General features: G+C 42.1%; 1 protein-coding gene across 1 annotated transcript in view; it reads left to right on the forward strand.

Annotated features, from left to right (window-relative positions):
- The first annotated feature begins 1,551 nt into the window (after positions 1 to 1,551).
- LOC102846124 (homeobox protein OTX1-like) overlaps positions 1,552 to 18,665 on the forward strand; it is a 78,327-nt gene continuing 61,213 nt past the window's right edge. Inside the window, exons 1-6 of the mRNA XM_006889717.1 lie at positions 1,552 to 1,596; positions 2,291 to 2,417; positions 7,388 to 7,542; positions 10,027 to 10,084; positions 10,480 to 10,634; positions 12,146 to 12,199. Of these exons, the coding sequence (XP_006889779.1) occupies positions 1,552 to 1,596; positions 2,291 to 2,417; positions 7,388 to 7,542; positions 10,027 to 10,084; positions 10,480 to 10,634; positions 12,146 to 12,199 (594 nt within the window). The remainder of the gene's footprint in view (positions 1,597 to 2,290; positions 2,418 to 7,387; positions 7,543 to 10,026; positions 10,085 to 10,479; positions 10,635 to 12,145; positions 12,200 to 18,665) is intronic.

Here is an 18,665-nt window from a genome sequence, read left to right on the forward strand (position 1 = left end):
CTGCCCTTTTCTGAATTGTGAATTTTAATGAAGTTGAATTTGTTAGCATTTATGCTTTAGCCTTCTTGATTAAGAAGTTTTCTATTCTGATATTATAAGATCATTTGCTTATACCTTTTCAAAGTATTCCATTTTTGCATTCTCATTATTAAAGCTGATCTACCTATAGTTTATTTTTATATAGGAAGTACTTCTCCTTTGGAGGGAGACCCTAGTGATAGCGGTTTCAAACTTCCACAGAGATGGGACCTTTGAATTAGTAGACTTAACTCCCTACAGTACAGACGATGCCACTAGAGCTCCCTCTTAGCTGTCTGGTGCCACTGACTGTACCACAAGTACCAAAAGTAAGTGGCCTTAACAATAACTGAAGTACCACAAGTGAGTGATACTTCATTAAAGAATAACTACAGTACCACAGATGAATGGCTTTTAACAAACAAATTTCTTTTCTCAAAGAGTAAAATAAAAGTCCATATTTAGATGTCAGCTCTGGGAAAAGGCTTTCTGTCTCTGTTAACTATAGAGGAAAATCTTTGTGTCCTTTTAACATCTGTGGGGCCGGGTTTCCTTGAAGATCTCCAAATGTCTTCATGTTCCCCTGTGTCGAGAGTATTCTTCATGCAGGCATCTGAGTCTAAAAGATGCTTTTCACTCCTTTCTCTTCTTTACTGGTGGTGTTAGGTTGGTTTGTTTTTGTTTGTTTTTTCTCTCTCTTTCTGGTCACTTCTTTGTCTCCCTTTATCTCTTGTATGATAAGAAGTGTTACATACCAGGGATTCTCTCCTTACATTGGACCGGCCCCACCTAACAGATTGCCAAAAGTATGGGAGATGAAGCTCATTACCTTTGCCTCTAAGGGGCACCTGCTTACATTTTCTCCAAGGCAGACTTGTTTATTCTTTTGACAGTCCATGGAATATTCAATACTCTCCCCCCACACCGCAGCTCAAAGGCTTCATTTCTTCTCCGGTCATCCTTATTCATTGTCCAGCTGTCAGATTTATAGCAAGTGTTTGGAAAGACCATGGCCTGAATCAAGCACACCTTAGACCTCTAAATGACATTATTGCTCTTCAATAATTTGGAGAGGTCCCTTACTGCAAATTTTCCCACTGAAATATGTCTCCTGACTTCATGACTGCTGGTACCAAGTATATTGATTGTGACTCCAAGTAAGATGAAATTGTTACAGTATCATTAAGTCGATGAGATAGGATGAATCAATGAGAAAAATGAATGAGTCAAGTCCCCATTGGTTCTTAGTCCCTCAGGAGATTAGTCTTGCCATTTCCTTCACATATGTAAAATATGTGAAATGAGTGTGGGCAGCATGGAGATGGCTGGGTCTAATTTTTACTAACTCCAGAAATAGGAACTGTAAGGTCAGGTATTATCTCCCATGCTCCTATACTACTTACACTTATTCTAACCCCACTTCTGCTCTACTTGGTCTGAAATCCATTTCACCATTATAATGCTTATTAGGCTCTAATTCAGGTTGGCAGGCAGATATAATCCCAGATAAATAGTGCCTTCGGTTTCCTAAACATGGTCGTAGGCCCCCTGGCCTTCAGCTTCAGCCTCATGGCTGCGGTCAGTGTCACAAAGTTAATTTCCTTCGCCTTCTCAGTTATGATATCTTCCCTCATACCTCTAGCAAGCATGGGGGAAGCCCTCTGGCTCTAAGTCTCTGGGACAGCACTCCTAAATAAAGTCTTGTCTCATGTTGGTCTCTGATTCTCTATTGAGGCTGCTGTTCCTCTCATGTAGATCCTGGTCTGACTGAGGCAGAAATCTCTGGCCCTGAAAGATGTGCACTACACTTCCTGCTTTCTCTTCCTTACTGGCATGGAGATTCCCAAATATTTGCCACTGAACTTGCTCAGTTCAAATCTAAAGGGATGACAAGACTAGCTAATCTCCTTGTGGATAGACTAACACACCTTATTTGTAGAATCCTGCCCAGCCATATAGCTAAGTCAAAGTCAATGGCTAAGAAAGCCAGTATTATTTTGAGTAATAAACTTTTTTTTCTTAATTTTTATTTTATTACATTGTGTGTGTGTTGTGTGTACCTTCAAATCTGATCTGACTGGTACAGGAGGAGATTGCCCCTCCTTCTCTGGCAGAGCATCTGGTGGATTCGAACTGTGCGCCTCTGGGATTGCAGTACAGCTTTTTGCCACTAGGCCACCAGAGCTCCCTTGATTAATAAACTTTTGACACTTCAGCACACATTGCAATAAATGTATCTTCCTAAGCCAAAATATGTGGGATTTTTTTTTAGGACTCAGTGGCCTTCGCAGATGTGGCTGTGGTCTTCACACAGGAAGAATGGGCCTTACTAGATCATGATCAGAGGAAGCTCTACAGAGATGTGATGGTGGAAACTTTAAGAAACCTGGCCTCAGTCGGTAAGGATGGCATTATTTTCCTTTTTACTCTTAAGTGAACATATGTGTCCTATTCACAGATACTACTCTGATATTTGATCAAGGAATGGAAATACCTTATTAAATAAGAGAAATTAGGTCATCTATTCCATGGGGTTTGCATAAACCTTCCTTCATGACCCAGAGCTCTATTAACTTGAATTTTTACTTCAATTGTATCTAAGAACATGTCAGGACTTTAAATGCTGCAGCTGTGAGTGCTTGAGTCACAGAGAAAAGCTCTTTGATTGGGACCTTGCTAAGAGTCTTAACTGTTTCTATTACAAGCTTGACAGTAATGTATTGCTGCAAATAAATTGACACCTATCCATCTTGAAGACAGAATTATTGGCTCAGTTGTTCTTCCCTGAGATCTTCAAGTTGAGCACCAGGTCAGCTGCACCCATTTTTAATCCCTCAATAGCTAGAAAAAGCCCTGGGGAGAGTGCAGAGAGCACTCTCTTCAAGGGCCACTGGATCTGGGAGCAGAAGGAAAGCAAGTATTTGAGATCCCAGCCCACTCTGACAGTGTGCCATTTAACAAGCCAGGTAGAAAATGGCACTTTCAGATTAAGAGGATTACACCTGAGCTGCCCCTCCCACTTCAATACGATTAATCTTACAATGCCTCTGGAAAAAGTGTCCCTTTTTTCTCTTTTAATGTTACATGTGCATTTTGGCCAGAACTTTACTGACTTGCTCTTCTAATTACATCCTGTTTATGTCACCATCACACTTAATCTTTATGGAAATATTTCCTTATAAACTGTTTTCTGATCATTGCCAAAGTATTGAAACTGTGAAATTGGTCAAAGTTGTTCTTTGCTTTTGACTACCTCTTCCTTTGTAGTAATTAATTTCCTTTTTGTTTCATTTTGTGAAAAACAAAACATTTAAAGACTTTAAACCATTTTATCAGTCTCTAGAAACATTGATGATGAAGAAAAGTCATCCAGTGAACAACATGTAGTACAGTTGGTGAAGAGTGAGACCTGGTCCTTCTCATCAGGAGATATTTGCCAATTACATGACATTGATGATCAAGCCAACAATGAGAACAAACATGGAAGGTGAGCAGTGCTCGAGGAAAGTTAAAAACGTGGTACAAATATTCCTATGTGTAAGGACTTGTCAGATGGTAAGACGGTACAAATGGCTTAGCACCTAATCCAAAGACTGACAATTCCAGCAACACTGAGGACCATGTGGGAGAAATACATAGCAGTCTGTTCCTACAGTAATTATAGCCAAGGAAGCGCTGAAGGCACTTCTTCCCTGTCACATGGGTCACTCTGAGTAGGACTGAACTTGCCTAGAATAGGCAGCCTCAAGATTACAAAGTAATTTATTTCCTTTAAAAGTCTGTCTATGAATATCAATTTTGTATATAAACCAGACTACTTAAGTTAATACGTATCTCACATCAGTTAGCCAAATGCTTGTCCTAATATACAGTATATGATGAATCTTTTTGTGTAGGCTTAGAAATCAGTAAACACTTGGAGATACACTAAACTATCTTTACCAGTACAGCCGTTACAGTGTTTTAGGAAATTCTGGAGGCACAGTCCATAGGGAATTTGACTAAACCCAAAAGCCACCCCTCTCTGTTGGTTTGAATTCATCAACCACTCCATGGGAATAAGATAGACTCTTCCCAGGCAATTCACAGCCTCATAAACTTGCTGGAGGGTCAGCTTTAGCTCCCTTTCAACTTGGTGGCAGTGAGATCTTTTTAAATAGTGTTGAATGTATTATGCAAAGTAGCACCATTTTGTTTTCACAGCCATTGCATGTTACTCATATTTCTCATACAAGTTTTTGGCAAGTTGGTTCACAACTACAGGTTGGACATAAGTCAGATATTTGTAACCCACAGACTGCCTATATATGATTCAGTTCTCACACAGTCAAATTATTAACTCCTGCTTCAAAGAAGGTACCGTCGGTGAGCTTTAGCCATGCATGTCTTTGTGTCTCTGTGTGTGTTGTATATGTATCTGACCTATTCTGACATGTGTCTGTGCTGGTGGGTAGCTTTAAGCTACCCAATCAAGTATTTTACATGTGTCCAGATGCACTATTACGTGTTTATGGAACTTTCACAGTAAAATATTTTCATAAATTTAAGTTATGTATTGAATATTTAACCCCCTTTTCAGTGGGCCCTAATTATTAGAATGTTCTGTATTTCAGTAATACACTGATGGTAATGATAACAACTCAGCCAGGTGAGTTTACAATTTAAAAAACTAGAAGCCAAGCCACGTATTTACTGTGTTGGGTAATGCTGAAATGGTAACAGAATTACTTCTATTTACCTATTTTTAGCAGAAAGCATATGATGGAGAATCTCTTTGAAAGAAGTGAAGTTCACCAGTCTGAGCAGACTTTCAGCTGGAGTCCAAATGATCCTGTCTTCAAAAGGACTCCTATACAACCATATGCCTCTGAATACCTTCAGTGTGGGAAGCCCTTCGTGGACCATTCATCACTAAAGCATCACAACAGACCTCGCTCTGGATACAGTGGCTATCAGTGTAAGGAATATGGAGAAGCCTGTGCTTGTCCTTATTACATAAGCGCTGCTGGGGCAAGTCTTACTGTAGAGAAGCCTTGTGAAGGATGGAATAAAGCCTTTATTGCAGTCCTCATATCTCATTACACATTTAAGAAATAGCAATAGAGAGGGTCCTTTGAAGAAACAGGCATGCAGGAAAGCCTTTAGTTATGCCTCGCACATCAGTTGACATGAGGATTCACTGGAGGGAGGCCTTATGTATGTAACGTCTTGGTCAAGCTTTTAGTTACTCCTCACACTTCAGTAGACATGTGAGAATTCGCAGAGGAGAGAGACCGTAGGAATATAAGGAATGTTGCAAGGCCTTTAGTTAGAACTCACTATACCTGTAAGAATGCACAGAAGACAGAGGCCATATGAATGTAGGAAATGTGGCAAAGCCTTTAGTAAGTCGTTCCATTTCGTTTCACATAGGAGAACTCACACTGGTGAGAGACCTTAATGTAAAAAAGAGTTTACTTTTCAGAATTCACTAAACATTTTGAGAAGTCATAGTTGAGAGAGGTCTTATGAATATAAAGCATGTGGCAAAACCATTACTCAGAATTCAGGTGTCAGTATCCATATGAGAAATCATAATAATGAGAGGCCTTAAGCACATAAGGATTGTGGAAAAGCCTTTAGTCATGTCTTGTCAGACCTCACAACACATATAAGAATTCACAGTGGTGAAAGGTCTTTTGCACATAAGGAATGTGGCAAAGTCTTTTTAGTCACTCCTTGGGTTTCACTGTACATCTAAGATTTCACAGTGGAGAAAACCTTATAAATGTAAGAAATTTAGACTTAGGGTTGTAGGTATTCCTAAATGTAGGAATTTAGGATGGCAAAGCCTTTCATCTTTCTTCAGGCCTCATTAAAAAGAAAAACTCTTATTAGAGATTAGTCTTAAGTAAGGATTGTTGGCAAACATAAATCAGTGTTCAATTTTTACTCAACATAGATAATTTCACTGACAGACCTTACAGAAGTTAGAGAATGGAAGAACACATTTGTTATTCCTCAGAGTACATTTTAAAAATCATCCTAGAGAGAAATGGAATGTGCAAAATGTGGGAAATTCTCCAATTTCAAATTGAACTTCAAGTCCTAGTGGTCCTCAAACTCATAGGAGACAGAGATGTGATAAATGTGTGTAATGTGGCAAGGTTTGTCTACTTCTCTCTTTGGTGGAACACTTTGTATCAAGATCCTGGATAAATACTATTCTGGTTTACTCATGTGTGAAAGTCTTCCCTCCTGAAGATGTGAGTAGTCAACATAGAGAAATGTGTTTTTGAAATACCAATTTTCTCTCTTTTTCATGAAATAGGTCCTTAATTCTACAGGACCAGCAAATGCTGCGTCTTCTTTTTAATGTAAAACATTTTTTCCCCTTACAGTTTCCTTAGTTCTGTTAGTACCTATACTGTTTGACTTGACGTTCGTAGCATATCTGTAAATTCTTGGTCTGCGTGCTTAAGCCATTGATGGCCCTCACTTCTCATACCCGGCTCACACTGAATTATGTCACACTTTTGGTGGCATTAGGTCTCCACCTAAAGTGAAGGCATAAAGTCTGCATCTAACTGAGAAACTTAGATTTTGGAAAGAATGGGAGGCATATTTTACATGGACTACCGTTTTTGATCAATAACTGATTTGTCACCAGTTGAATTATGGCCTCTCAAAAGATATGTCTGCATTATTGGGCCACAGTTCTCAGTGATTTAGCAGTTACGGGATGATGTCATGTGGCAGTTAAGGGATGATGTAACAGGCAGATGTGAAGATGTGATCTATGTGATCAATCAGTTGTAAGGGAGTCAGGGTAAGATAAAACACCTTTGTGCAGGTCACAGCCCTGATCAGATATAAGAGGTGTTTCCTTGGGATGTAGCCTGCATTACCTTTTCTCCATGAGAGAGAAAAAGTGGGGACAGTTGAGCAGAGAGAGGGGGACTCCTACAATCAAGAAAAGAGAACCAGAAGTAAAGTTCATCCTTTGGACCCAGGGGCCCTGTGCTGGGGACCTCTTCAACCCGGAGCAGTTTGCTGATAGAAACTTTCCACCAGAACTGACAGAGAAATCCATCCCTGAAGCTAGCACCCTGAGTTCAGAGTTCTAGCCTTCTATACCGAGAGAGGATAAATGTCTGTTTGCTAAAGTCACCCACTTATTACCTGTCGGTGCGCGCGCGCACATGCGTGCGTGAGCACGTGTACCGTCAAATTGGATCTATCTGAGGTTGTCCCGCCTTCTCTAGCAGAACATTGGGTGGATTAGAACTGTTCATCTCTGGGATTGCAGTTATATGTCTGTTTTAGCAGACTAGGTAGCTAAGACACTAGTCTTTCAACTCTTTTTGTCTTCCCCCCCCCCCCCCAAAAGGCTTACAAAAAAAACAAAGCCGACGAAAAAGGATGGTTTTGAAGCCAAGTCAAATAGATGTTTTACAAGCAGCCTTTGAGCAGAATCCCTACCCTGGTATAACTAGCAGAGAAGAACTCGCCAAAGAAATTGGCATTCCGGAGTCTAGAGTTCAGGTAGGCATGTGTTAACTATTTTATTCTCTCTCAGCACACACATTAAAAGAGAACCCCTGTTTTAGGATCCTCTTTGGTCAGGTATCATGTGCAGGTTTTTCCTGTTATCCTTGACCTTCTGCAGCAAACCCTTCAGGTCCTCTTCGGATCGTGCCAGCTGCATTCCTCAGGTTGTTGCTGAATCTTCCTCCAATCTGATGCCACATTCCTCCTCATAAAGTCTTGCCTCCGAAATGAACTGTTTTGCATTCAGATTGAAAAGGAAAGGAGACAAAATGCATCCCTGATGCACTCCTTTCCTGACTTTGAACCTTGCAGTGTTTTCTTGCTTTGTTCTAAGGACTGCTTTCTTGTCTGAGTATAGGTTTTGCATGAGCACAATCAAGTGTTTTGGGATTCCCATTCTTCTCAATGTTAGCCACAATATGTTGTGATCCACATAGTCAAATGCCATTGCATAGTCAATGAAACACACATAGACATTTCTCTGGTACTCTCTGCTTTCTGCCAAGATCCATCTGACATTGGCTACAATGTCCCTAGTGCCATGACTTCTAAACCCAGCTTGCACTTCTGGTAGTTCTTTGTCAATGTACTATATCAGCCATTTTTGGATAATCTTCAGGATTTTGCTTGCATGTGATATAGTGAAATCGTCCTAACATTTCCACACTCTGTTGGATCACCTTTTTTGGAATGGGTCTCCATATGGATCTCTTTCAGTCAGTTGGCAAAGTAGTTGTCCTCCAGATTTCTTGACACAACATGGTGAACATGTCCAAGGCAGCATCTGTTTGTTGAAACATGTCAGTTGGTATTCCATCAATTCTTGTGGCCTTCTTTTTTTTTGCCAGATTCTTCAGAGCAGTTTGAACTTCTTCCTTCATCACCATTGCCTCTTTAAAAATTTTTTTAAAAAAATTAAAATAAAATATTTATTTATTTATTTTTATTATTATTAAATTTTATTCATTTTAATGACCATTTACAGAGATTTTGGGTTTTCATTCATTCACTGTTGCACTGTTTTAAATATTTATTTATTTTTTAATTATTTTTTCTTTTGTTCCCTTGCTGTGTGCTGCTGAGTCAAATCCGACTGGCACAGGAGGAGATTACCCCTCCTTTTTCAGCGGAGCATCTGGTGGATTCGAACTGTGCATCTTTGAGATTGCAGCGCAGCTTCTTGCCACTAGGCCATCAGAACTCCCTTCACTATTGCCTCTTGATCATATGTTGTTTCATGAAATCTTTCTGTATCAGCCAAGTCTTTTTGGTTCAGTGACTCTGTGTACTCCCCTTATCTGCTTTTGATGCTTCCTGGATCATTCCTAACTATTGCCACTGAGGGCTTGAATTTGTTCTTTATCTCCTTCAGTTTAAAGAAATGCTGAACAAGTTCTTCTCTTGATTTTCTGACTCCAGCTGCTCTTCACACATTACATTATAATATTTTGCTTATCTTCCCGAACTGCCCTTTGAAATTTTATGTTTAGCTCCTTAACTTTCAGTAATGCCACACTGTTGGATTAACTTTTTTTGGAATGAGAACAAATGTGAATCTCTTCCCGTCACTTGACCCAGTAGCTGTCTTCCTTATTTGTTGATGCCAGTGGTGAGACTGTCAAGGGTTGCATCTGCTTTCTGAAACAGCTCAACTGGTATCCCATCAGTTCCTGGGATCTTATTTATTGCCATTGAAGAGCTGACAGACTAAGAAGCAGAACTGGCCAACCACATCTAAAGTAACAGGCCTTTCAAAACTCTCCGAATAATGGAAGAGTGCACGATCGCTATTAGATGCCCCGAAAGAGGAGCAAAGGAGAATTAGACAACAAAACCCAGTAACATTGCTTTTGGAGAAATAGTTACTCTGTCAGAGTAATTTAGTCAAGATAACATGTTATGGTTGTTGTTAAGTGCTGCGGAATCAGCTTCAACACCTTGTGAGTCTGTCTGCAGTACAAGCACGCCATGCCTGCCTGTGCACCACCCTCACAGTCTACTGTGCGTCAGCTCCATCCATCTTGGTGACAGTCTTCTCTCTTCCATTGGCTTTCTTTCCCAAGCATACTGTCCTTTTGCAGGATCTTAACCTTCCTGTATGTGAGACCAGGTCTGATCACCATTGCTTCTGCAGAGCACCCTGGTTGTACTACTGCTTCTAAGATCGGGCAGTCCATGGTATGTTCAGTACTTGCTAAACACCACAGTTCACAGACATCACTTCTTCAGTCTTCCTTACTCATTGTCCAACTCTTAAATGCATAGGAAGCAATTAAATGATATAAATTGAGTCAGGTACAGCTTGATCTTAAAGTGGTACCCTTGCTCTTCAGAACTTTAAAGATGTTCTTGGCAGCAAATAACATGAAGAGGCAAAAAAAAATGAAATGGTCACTTGAGTGGAATACAGATCAGGTACTGTCCTAGTTCATTGTAATATTTTTTTTGGTTTGGCTTTTGTTCTTTTCCCCCATTTAGACTTGGTTTCAAAACCATAGAACAAGACTTCTGAGGAAGAGTCGCTTGTCCTCCGGACGTGCCTTAAAAGAAGAGCCAAGCCAGGGCCAAGAGTATCCTCAGCCTTGGTCTCAGGGTGAGTGAGAAGCCAGCAGTCCGGCCTGTGCTCTTGGGAGCAGAGAGGACTGTGATGTGCATCAGGCTTGTGGGCTCTGTGGTGGTGGAGAGGTACAGGCCTGCTGGTGGAGCCGTGCCAGTACTTTACTAGTGAGAAAGGCATCGTACTGTGGTGCTGCTCTTACAAAATGCACCATTCACCGTGCTGTCACCTTGGGGTTCATTCCAGGGGTAAGACGTCCAGACACATTTCTCAGGGCACACTAGAGTTGGTCAGAGTGATCGTCAAAACTTTGTGATGTTTGGATGTGAAGAGTGGTCTCAAAGGTTCCTTTTATTCTTTTTTTTCCCCTTTAGAAAATTTCCCCAAACCAGCGAGACGAAAACGGACATCCATCACAAGATCTCAAACCATTCTTCTGGTGGAAGCCTTTGAGAAGAACCGGTTCCCAGGTATCGCAGCGAGGGAGGAGCTAGCTCAGCGCACAGGCCTCCCGGAATCCCGGATTCAGGTGCGTGTTCCTGGGCACCTTCTCCCACTCGGGTGTCAGGGATTAGCCCCTGACGTTCTGCTAGGTGGATTTGCACTGCTGTGGGGTATCAGTGATCTGGATGCAGACCTGCATAAGGAAGCTGTTTCCAATAGAATTACCACAGGCTCTTGATATTTAGAAGAAATCATAGGGAAAGTATGCAAAACTGGGAGAGGTGAAACCCACTTTGAGGGCACACTGTGGATCAGGCTTCTCGACCATGGCAGAGTGGCCATTTGAGGGTCTCTGTGTGTCTTTGACACTGGCAGGATGTTTGTTAGCATCATTGGTTTTTTTTTACTAAATTCCAGCAGAGTTCAGCCCCATTACCCGGTATCCGTCGTTGAGATAATCACAACTGTCTACACGTACCACCAAAGATCTGGGGTGGAGATGGGGGTGGGGGTAATCGGCCCCCCGAGAGTCCTTGATCTAAATTTTGGTGACATTCAAGAGTGTTCGTTGAATGTGGGTGTATAATGAAGCAGGTCATGGTTTTTATGACAAAGAAACTCGCACGACTCCTATGTGTAGTTTGAATCTTTTACTACCTCCTGTGCAAATGTGAATAAACTTATGTGCAAACTCTGGCAAAGAGGTTAGTCAGTCAAGAGAACAAGTGTTGAAAAGTGGGATTCTGGCTTACATACCTTCAAGTCAGCTAAGGCCTCCACTCACCAAAAGAACAAACAAATCTAAGTGCCACCGGAGTACTCCTTACGAATGTGGATCCAAGACTGTGGTCATGTTCTCAGGAGTAAGACATTGTGCTTAGTCCAGTAGAGGGTTGGTGAGAAAATAGAAGAGCCTCGATGAAGTGGGCTGACCCAGTGGCTGTGGCGTGGGGCTCCCGCATAGCAGAGACTGAGCACCCAGCAGGACTGGGCACTGTGAGTCAGAGACAACTGGACAGCACCTACAGCCACACAGGTGACCCCAATGTTCCAGATGCCTGTGAGTGCACACTAAACACACGGGCTGGGGTTCATCTCAGGGACTGTGGGAGAATGGCATGGGAAAGAGTGAGCGACTTCCAGTGAACTGCGAGTCGGGAAGGATTTTGAGGAATGAGTGCAAATGGGGATGTGGAGAATCCTGGAGGAGGAAGCAAATGGAGCTCCAATGTTTTGTCCCAACACTGAATGGTGGGTATTGCAGAAAAACAGCTGTGGGAGTGGGGCAGAGAAATGCTGGACAGATAAGAAGACCTGAAATTCCGTTTACCAGCAAATGCACATGGGGCCCACTGCTAGCTGATATGAAAGAGCTGCTCTTAATTTGTGCCTTTTTTTAAAGACTCAGATTGTCTATGCATGTGCTTATGTGTGGAAACCAACAGGCATATTTCTAGATGAAGATAACGATGTAGACTTTATACTTGATCGTAAACCAAAAGGAGGAGATAGTTTTGTGACAAGAACCAGTGTAGAGCTGTGCTCTCTGGTGTCTCCTATGATCATATCTTTCCTCTCTGTGCTTTTCCTGTTCAGATATGGTTTCAGAATCGAAGAGCTCGGAACTCGGGGCAGAGCACAAGTGCACCAGTGAATTTCTTGATAGACAGCTCGACTCAGAGGCCTCCTGTGATGCTTCAGCTTGACCAAAGCCACCTGCCCACTGTTCTAGCTACATCCCATCACTGCCCACCCTCTCAGCCTTTCAGTGGTAACCAAACTATTCTACCTGTTCTCCTTCTTCCCCACACACTTTTTGTTCCTTGTGGTGTCTCCCAAGGTGGTACCAGCCAGGCACCAGCTGTCATGGTGATCCAGCCCACACTAGCTGTGCAGAGAGGAGGGAACTGTCCTGCATCGGCGACATGTTTGAATCTCTTGCAAACACAGTTGACTGTGGGGAAGGTGCTCTCAGATAATCAGACGCCTTCCCGGCCCCAGCACCGTGGAAACTGACAGACTCCCAGCCAAACCTGTTGGGTCAGGATTGCATGGCCAAGGCTCTTCTCCACCTGACAACAAAAGGGGAGTGGCCCGGGTGCAGTCGCCAAATGGAGCCCAGCCCCAAAAGGCACGTCATACACCCCAAGACATACCTGAAGCTGCAGCAGACGCAACAGCTCAGAAGTGATTGCCATTGGCTTAGACTCTAGAAACCACAAGCCTTTAGAGAAATTCTTGACGTCGCATTTTCAGGGAAAGTACTAAGCCTTTTTCAGTCCAGATTCCCCGGAGGAGGGCCTGCCGCACTTGAACCTCAGTGATGACATTCAGGCTCTGCTTTGAGACTAATCAAACACTCAGGTCCGTCAGTGCAGGCACCTCAGCGTAATTTAAAGACATGCTTAGCAAGAAAGACACATTGAATCCACCACCTGAGGAGTGGGGATTTCTGAGAAATATGTGGCCGTTTATAGACGTTCATACTTCCATGGTTTTCTCTGCCCACAACTGACCATCTGCCCAGAGATAGAACTCTGCTCCTGCAAGTTTCTTCACACCAATCTACTTTATGAAAAGTAAGTGCCTTCTTATTTGTGTGGCCTTCAAACTGTGAAAGACAAGGAGAGAGTTGCTGTTTGAGCCCGTGGGAAATTACTCAATAAAATCTCATCGTTATTAGTGTCTGAAGTCTTTTCTGGATGTCTCTGTCCCTGCTGGCGCTTGACCATTCTTCCCCGTCTCCCCATTACATTCCCTGCCAGCCATCTCACTTCGGTGTCAAGCCCAGCATCTCCTTGAGCGTTCACATTTCTCTCCCACTTTTTTAGAGAAACTCTAGTCTCCCAAGTCTACTCCTCGCACTTTCACATGTAAACCTGTCCAGACTTGAAGAGACACTGAGTTAGCATTCTTTTTTGGCATAATCAAATCTCTCAAAATAGCCGTTACACACATACCTGTGATAATTGTCAAGAAGTCTGAGGTTTTGCCTTACTTGGGCTTGCACAGGGCCTTCGAGGAGACTTCTAAGTCAGAGACAAGGACTGTTACTCACAGCACCTCACACAGTTGTAGGTCCATGCTCTCATCTGCTGCGAGGCAGTGACTAGGAATTCAAGTGTACACAGATGCAGCTGAGAGAGAGGAGATACCTAGCTCAGAGACAAAGGACTCTTGTTCATGCTATGGTACCCAGCTGTAGGTACATGTTCTAGTATGTTCTTAACCGCACCCTCAATACCCCTGGTGAGGGGAGGGGCCAAACAGGCTCAGCTTGATGATGTACTGCAGTGAGATTGCATCACAACTGAGAAATTAAGAATCTCTAAAAGCGAGCTCTGGTGCTTAATGGTAAGGCTAAGACGTGCATTTCAAATCCACCAGCTGATCTGTGGAAGAAAGATGGGCAGTCTCCTCCTGTGTGATTTCCTACCTCTAAAAACTCATGAAAGGGTCAACTATGGGTCAGTTCTGATTCAGTGGTACACAGCAACTGTATTCTGAAAGGATTGATAGATCATGTTAAAAAAAAAACCACAACCACCTAAATCTACCTGAATCCCAGATTTTAAATATTTAAAAATGAAAAACTGGTTATAATTTTGTTCCCTGGTTTGTAGTGAAGTTAATTGATCTATAAGATTTTATAAAAACATTTCACAGTTTTTATCATTTATTATTTATTGTAGCGAGATTGTCACATTTCACATATTTTCGTGATTCAGTGAAGATCTTGAGCTTTAAATAATTCCAGCGTAATGAAATAACAATTGCAAAAGTCCACTCTGACCAGTATTGATTAAATGTATAAATTTCTTAAAAGAACTTAAACTAAATTAAGCAGTAAATAAAATTTAAAAAAAAAATTGTTCTTCTGTGTTCATAGTCTCCCTGTTCTGAGCCGGTCTCCTTCATTCCAACACAGTAACCCCTGTTACCCCAGTTACTCTTATCAATCCATCTCATCTGGGGTCTTCCTCTTCTGTGGAGCTCTCCCTCCAACCTTCTGAGCATGATGTCCTTCTCAAAGAACTAGTCTGTCTTGGCCATGTGCCCAAAGTAGGTGAAACAGAGCTTAAAAATCTTAGCCTCTGAGGAAGAATTTGGTTTTACCCTCTCTAAGACAGGCCTGTTTGTTCTCTTAGCAGTCCACCATGTGTTCAATACTCTTCCCCAGAACCACCTTTCAAAGGCATCAATTTTGTCATCTGGAGCCATTGTCCAGCTGTCTGATGCACAGCAAGTAATTGTGAAGAGCGTGGTCTGAATCAGGTGCAGCTTAGTCTCTAAACTAACATCCTTGCTTCTCAGTACTCTGGAGAGGTCCCTGACTGCATATTTTCCTGGTGCAATTCGACTTTTGATTTCTCCTGGTGCCAAGAGTGTTGATTATGGAGCTGAGCAAACTGAAATTGTTAACAATCTCAGTCTCTTCATCTATCATGGTGTTGCCAATTGGTCCAGTGGTGAGAATCTTTGTCTTCTAGATGTCAAGCTTCAATCCATTTTGAAGACTGCAGTCCTTAACCTTGTGCAGCAAACCCTGAAGGTTCTCCGTTTCAGCAAGCAACGTTGTATCATCTCCATAGCCAAACATAGGTTGTTGATGAGTCCCTCTGATACTGATGTCACATTCCTCCTCATAAGGTCCAGCCTCTTGAATGATCTGTTCCTCATAGAAATTGAAAAGGTATGTAGACAGGACACATCCCAGGCGTACTCCTTTCCTGATTTTGAACCATGTTGCGTTTCCTTATTGTTCTGAAGACTGCTGCTTGATCCAAGTATAGTCTTTTACATAAGCGCAATCAAGTGTTCTGGGATTTTCCATGCTTCTCAGAGTCAGCCACAATTTGTTGTGAATCACACAAATGCCTTTTGCATAGTCAATGGAACACATAGACATTATTCGGTACTCTCTGCTTTCTGCCAAGATCCATCTGACATTGGCGATAATGTCTCTAGTGTCATGACATCTTCTCAACACAGCTTGTATTTCTGTTAGTTCTCTGTTGATATACTCTTCAGTCATTTCTGGATAATCTTCAGCAGAATTTATTAAATAGAATAACTAATGTATTAAAATAGATATTTTAAGAAAAAAAGTACTAAAGAAGTAAATTACTGAATAAAATTAAAGTACAAGATAAACAGATACCACATTACTATGGTATCTGTTCAACTCACAGCAGGCCTACACCCGTGGTCTAGTCAGATCTCCCTCTGCTCAGCTCTCCTTTCACCAGACATAAGAGATGTCAAACAAGAGTGTAACTTTGTAAAAGCAAGGTGCAGACTAGGATAAGGACAGTGACTTGACTTACTGTCTAATTAGGAGAGGACTCAGGCACTGCCCTAATCTACCTTGATAAGAAGTAGATTACACTCCCAAAGAGGACAGTAGTCTCAAGCACAGAGTTTAGAATTTAGAACACATCGCAAGACAGGAAAACTACATCAGGTCACAGATGGAGGACAAGTATTTTCCTTATAGACCTGCCAAGGCACTGAAGAGCATGGCCCAGCCAGATGTCGCACCATCCTAAACTTCCTAGGTTCTATCCATCTGCGTTAGCAGCAAGTGGTATAATCCACTTGGTGTGAAACCAGCACCACATTTGCATCTCTATCCCCCACACTCCCCAGCATTGTGTAGAAGAGATGAAGACCATAGTCAGAAGTTGCCATCACAGATTTGTGGATGCTCCGTGTTACCCCATTCCACCTCCACACTTGTACATAGTGACACTAGCACAGGCCACCCACAAGAGTGGGGAAGCCCTGGCCTGAAGAAGAAAGAGCTGGGTGCACACCTGCCTTCCCTCTTCTAGTCTCCCACCTGCACCATAGAGACATTCTAGAGTATACTACGTAGGCACTCCAACAGGGACCCAGCACCACAGAGACCCACCACTTGGAACTCTAATGCCCCGGGACCTACTTCCACCCTGGTACCCACCACCACAGGCGCCCACGGCTCCAGGGGCCCGCCACCCTGCTAGAGCAGACAGGCTCAGCAGCACCGCACCCTCTGCAGTGCTGGTTTTCCTGTGTCTCAGCAGCGTGCTTTGAACTCTGTCTTTTCTGTTTCCCTGTCAACTTCAGGAGACACTCAGTCACGTTGTGTGCCACATTTACAATCTTATTACCAAAGCAGAATTTGTCAGTGTTACTCTCCTAGCTTCCCTTGAAGCACTCCATCTGTACTATTTTATAAACACTTCATTTTCAAATAAGTATATTGCCTGGTTTGACAGTGTTGTGTGCCTTCCAGTCATCAGCCACTCATAGCTAACCCTCCAGCAAGTTTTCAGAGGCACTAAAAATCACATGGAATGAGAATGCCCATCTTTTTCCCCCCAGAGCAGCTGGTAGATTCAACTGAATGACTTTTGGTAGGCAGCACAACTCTTTACCCACTAGGCCACCAGAGCTCCTTTATGTTTGATACTGTTAAATATATTACCTTCACTTTATGGAACTGTCTTTGCAAGAGTCCACTGTGACTGATGAAGTGAATGACTGAATACAACAAAAGCCCCAAATTCATAATAAAATCAATATTAAGTAAAACAGATTTTAAAGTAACAGACTATTATGTGAAACAAAATCATAATCAATAAAATGAAACATGACAAAATAAAACCAGAATTAGTATTTAATAAAATGCAAGATAAAATATCTAGTATATGAAATAACATAGAAGTTAAAGCTAAATTAAATCTAAAAAATAAAGTAGAATCAGTAAAATAATAAGTAAAATTAAATATCAACTGAAATGAAATAAATTCTGTTGAGCTTTAAATATTTCATAAAGTAGGGAGTTCTGGCAGCCTCATGGTAAGGAATTGCACTGCCAACCAAAAGGCAAGTGGCTCAAATCCGCTTTTTGCTCCAAAGGAGAAAAATGGGCTATGCAACTGACCGCCTCTGAAAACCCACTGGAAGGTCAGCTATGAGTCAGTTCTGACTCAACAGCAAATAACAATTTCATTGAGTAATTAAAACATAAAAAAAAGAAATGTAAAATTAAGTTAATCTTATGAACTACATAAATAGCGCCAGTGCCCTTTTGGGCAAATAGTGGTATAGTCAACCCAAAGGCATGAGATTCACATCTATCAACTACTCCACAGGAGAAAGATGAGAAGTCTCCCCTACAATTGACAGGCTCTGGAAATGCGGTAGAGGGTCAGGATGAGTTGGTTCTGACTAGACTGCACGTAACAGATAAACAGCACGTAATATAGAAAATAAAAATGAAATTGTGGTACATTATGGTATATTATTTTAAATTAAATATTAATATTTAATGTACTAGGGAGGATAGAAGGAGAATTGACACCTTTGAGCTGTGGTGCTGGAGAAGAGTATTGAATGTACCATAGACTACCAAGAAAAACAGATTCATCCTACTGAGGGTTAAACCAGGCTGCTCCTTGGAGGCAAGGATTCTGGGGCTTCATCTGACATACTTTGGACATGTTGTAAGGAGAGACAGGTCTTAAGAGAGGGACATCATGCTGGGTAGAGTAGAGGGACAGCACAGGAGGGGAAGACCCTCTGTGAGGTGGATTGATTCGGTGACTGGGGTAATCGGGATGGGTGTGTCAGAGGCAATGAGATTGGCACAGGATAGAACAGGGTTTAGGGCTGTTGTACATAGGGTCGCTATGAGTCGCAAACGACTCGACGGCATAACAACATGTTGTTGTTATGTGCCATCAAATTAAAGATCTTAAAATAATAATGTTACTGTTATGCACTGTGGAGTTGGGAAAGACTCGTAGCTGACATGAACACTCTTATCCTGGGCTACCCTCATCATCTCTGACACACTTGAGACCATGGCTGCGGCCACTGTGTGAATCCACCTGGTGGAGAGTCTTCTTGTTCTTTGACATTCTGCTTTTCCAAACATGATGTCCCTCTTCAAGAAATAACCTCTCCCTAGCAACATGCCCAAAGTGAAACTAAGCTTCACCATCTTTGCCTCCAAGGAGCACTCTGGCTGCAACTTCTCCAACACACATCTGTTTGTTCCTTGACAGTCCATGGGCTCTTTAGCACTCTTCTCCAGCACCATGATTCAATAACATCAATTATTCTGTCA

Source organism: Elephantulus edwardii, unplaced genomic scaffold (genome assembly GCF_000299155.1).
Source record: "Elephantulus edwardii isolate Elephantulus edwardi_28Jun2011 unplaced genomic scaffold, EleEdw1.0 scaffold00080, whole genome shotgun sequence".
Taxonomy (NCBI): Eukaryota; Metazoa; Chordata; class Mammalia; order Macroscelidea; family Macroscelididae; genus Elephantulus; species Elephantulus edwardii.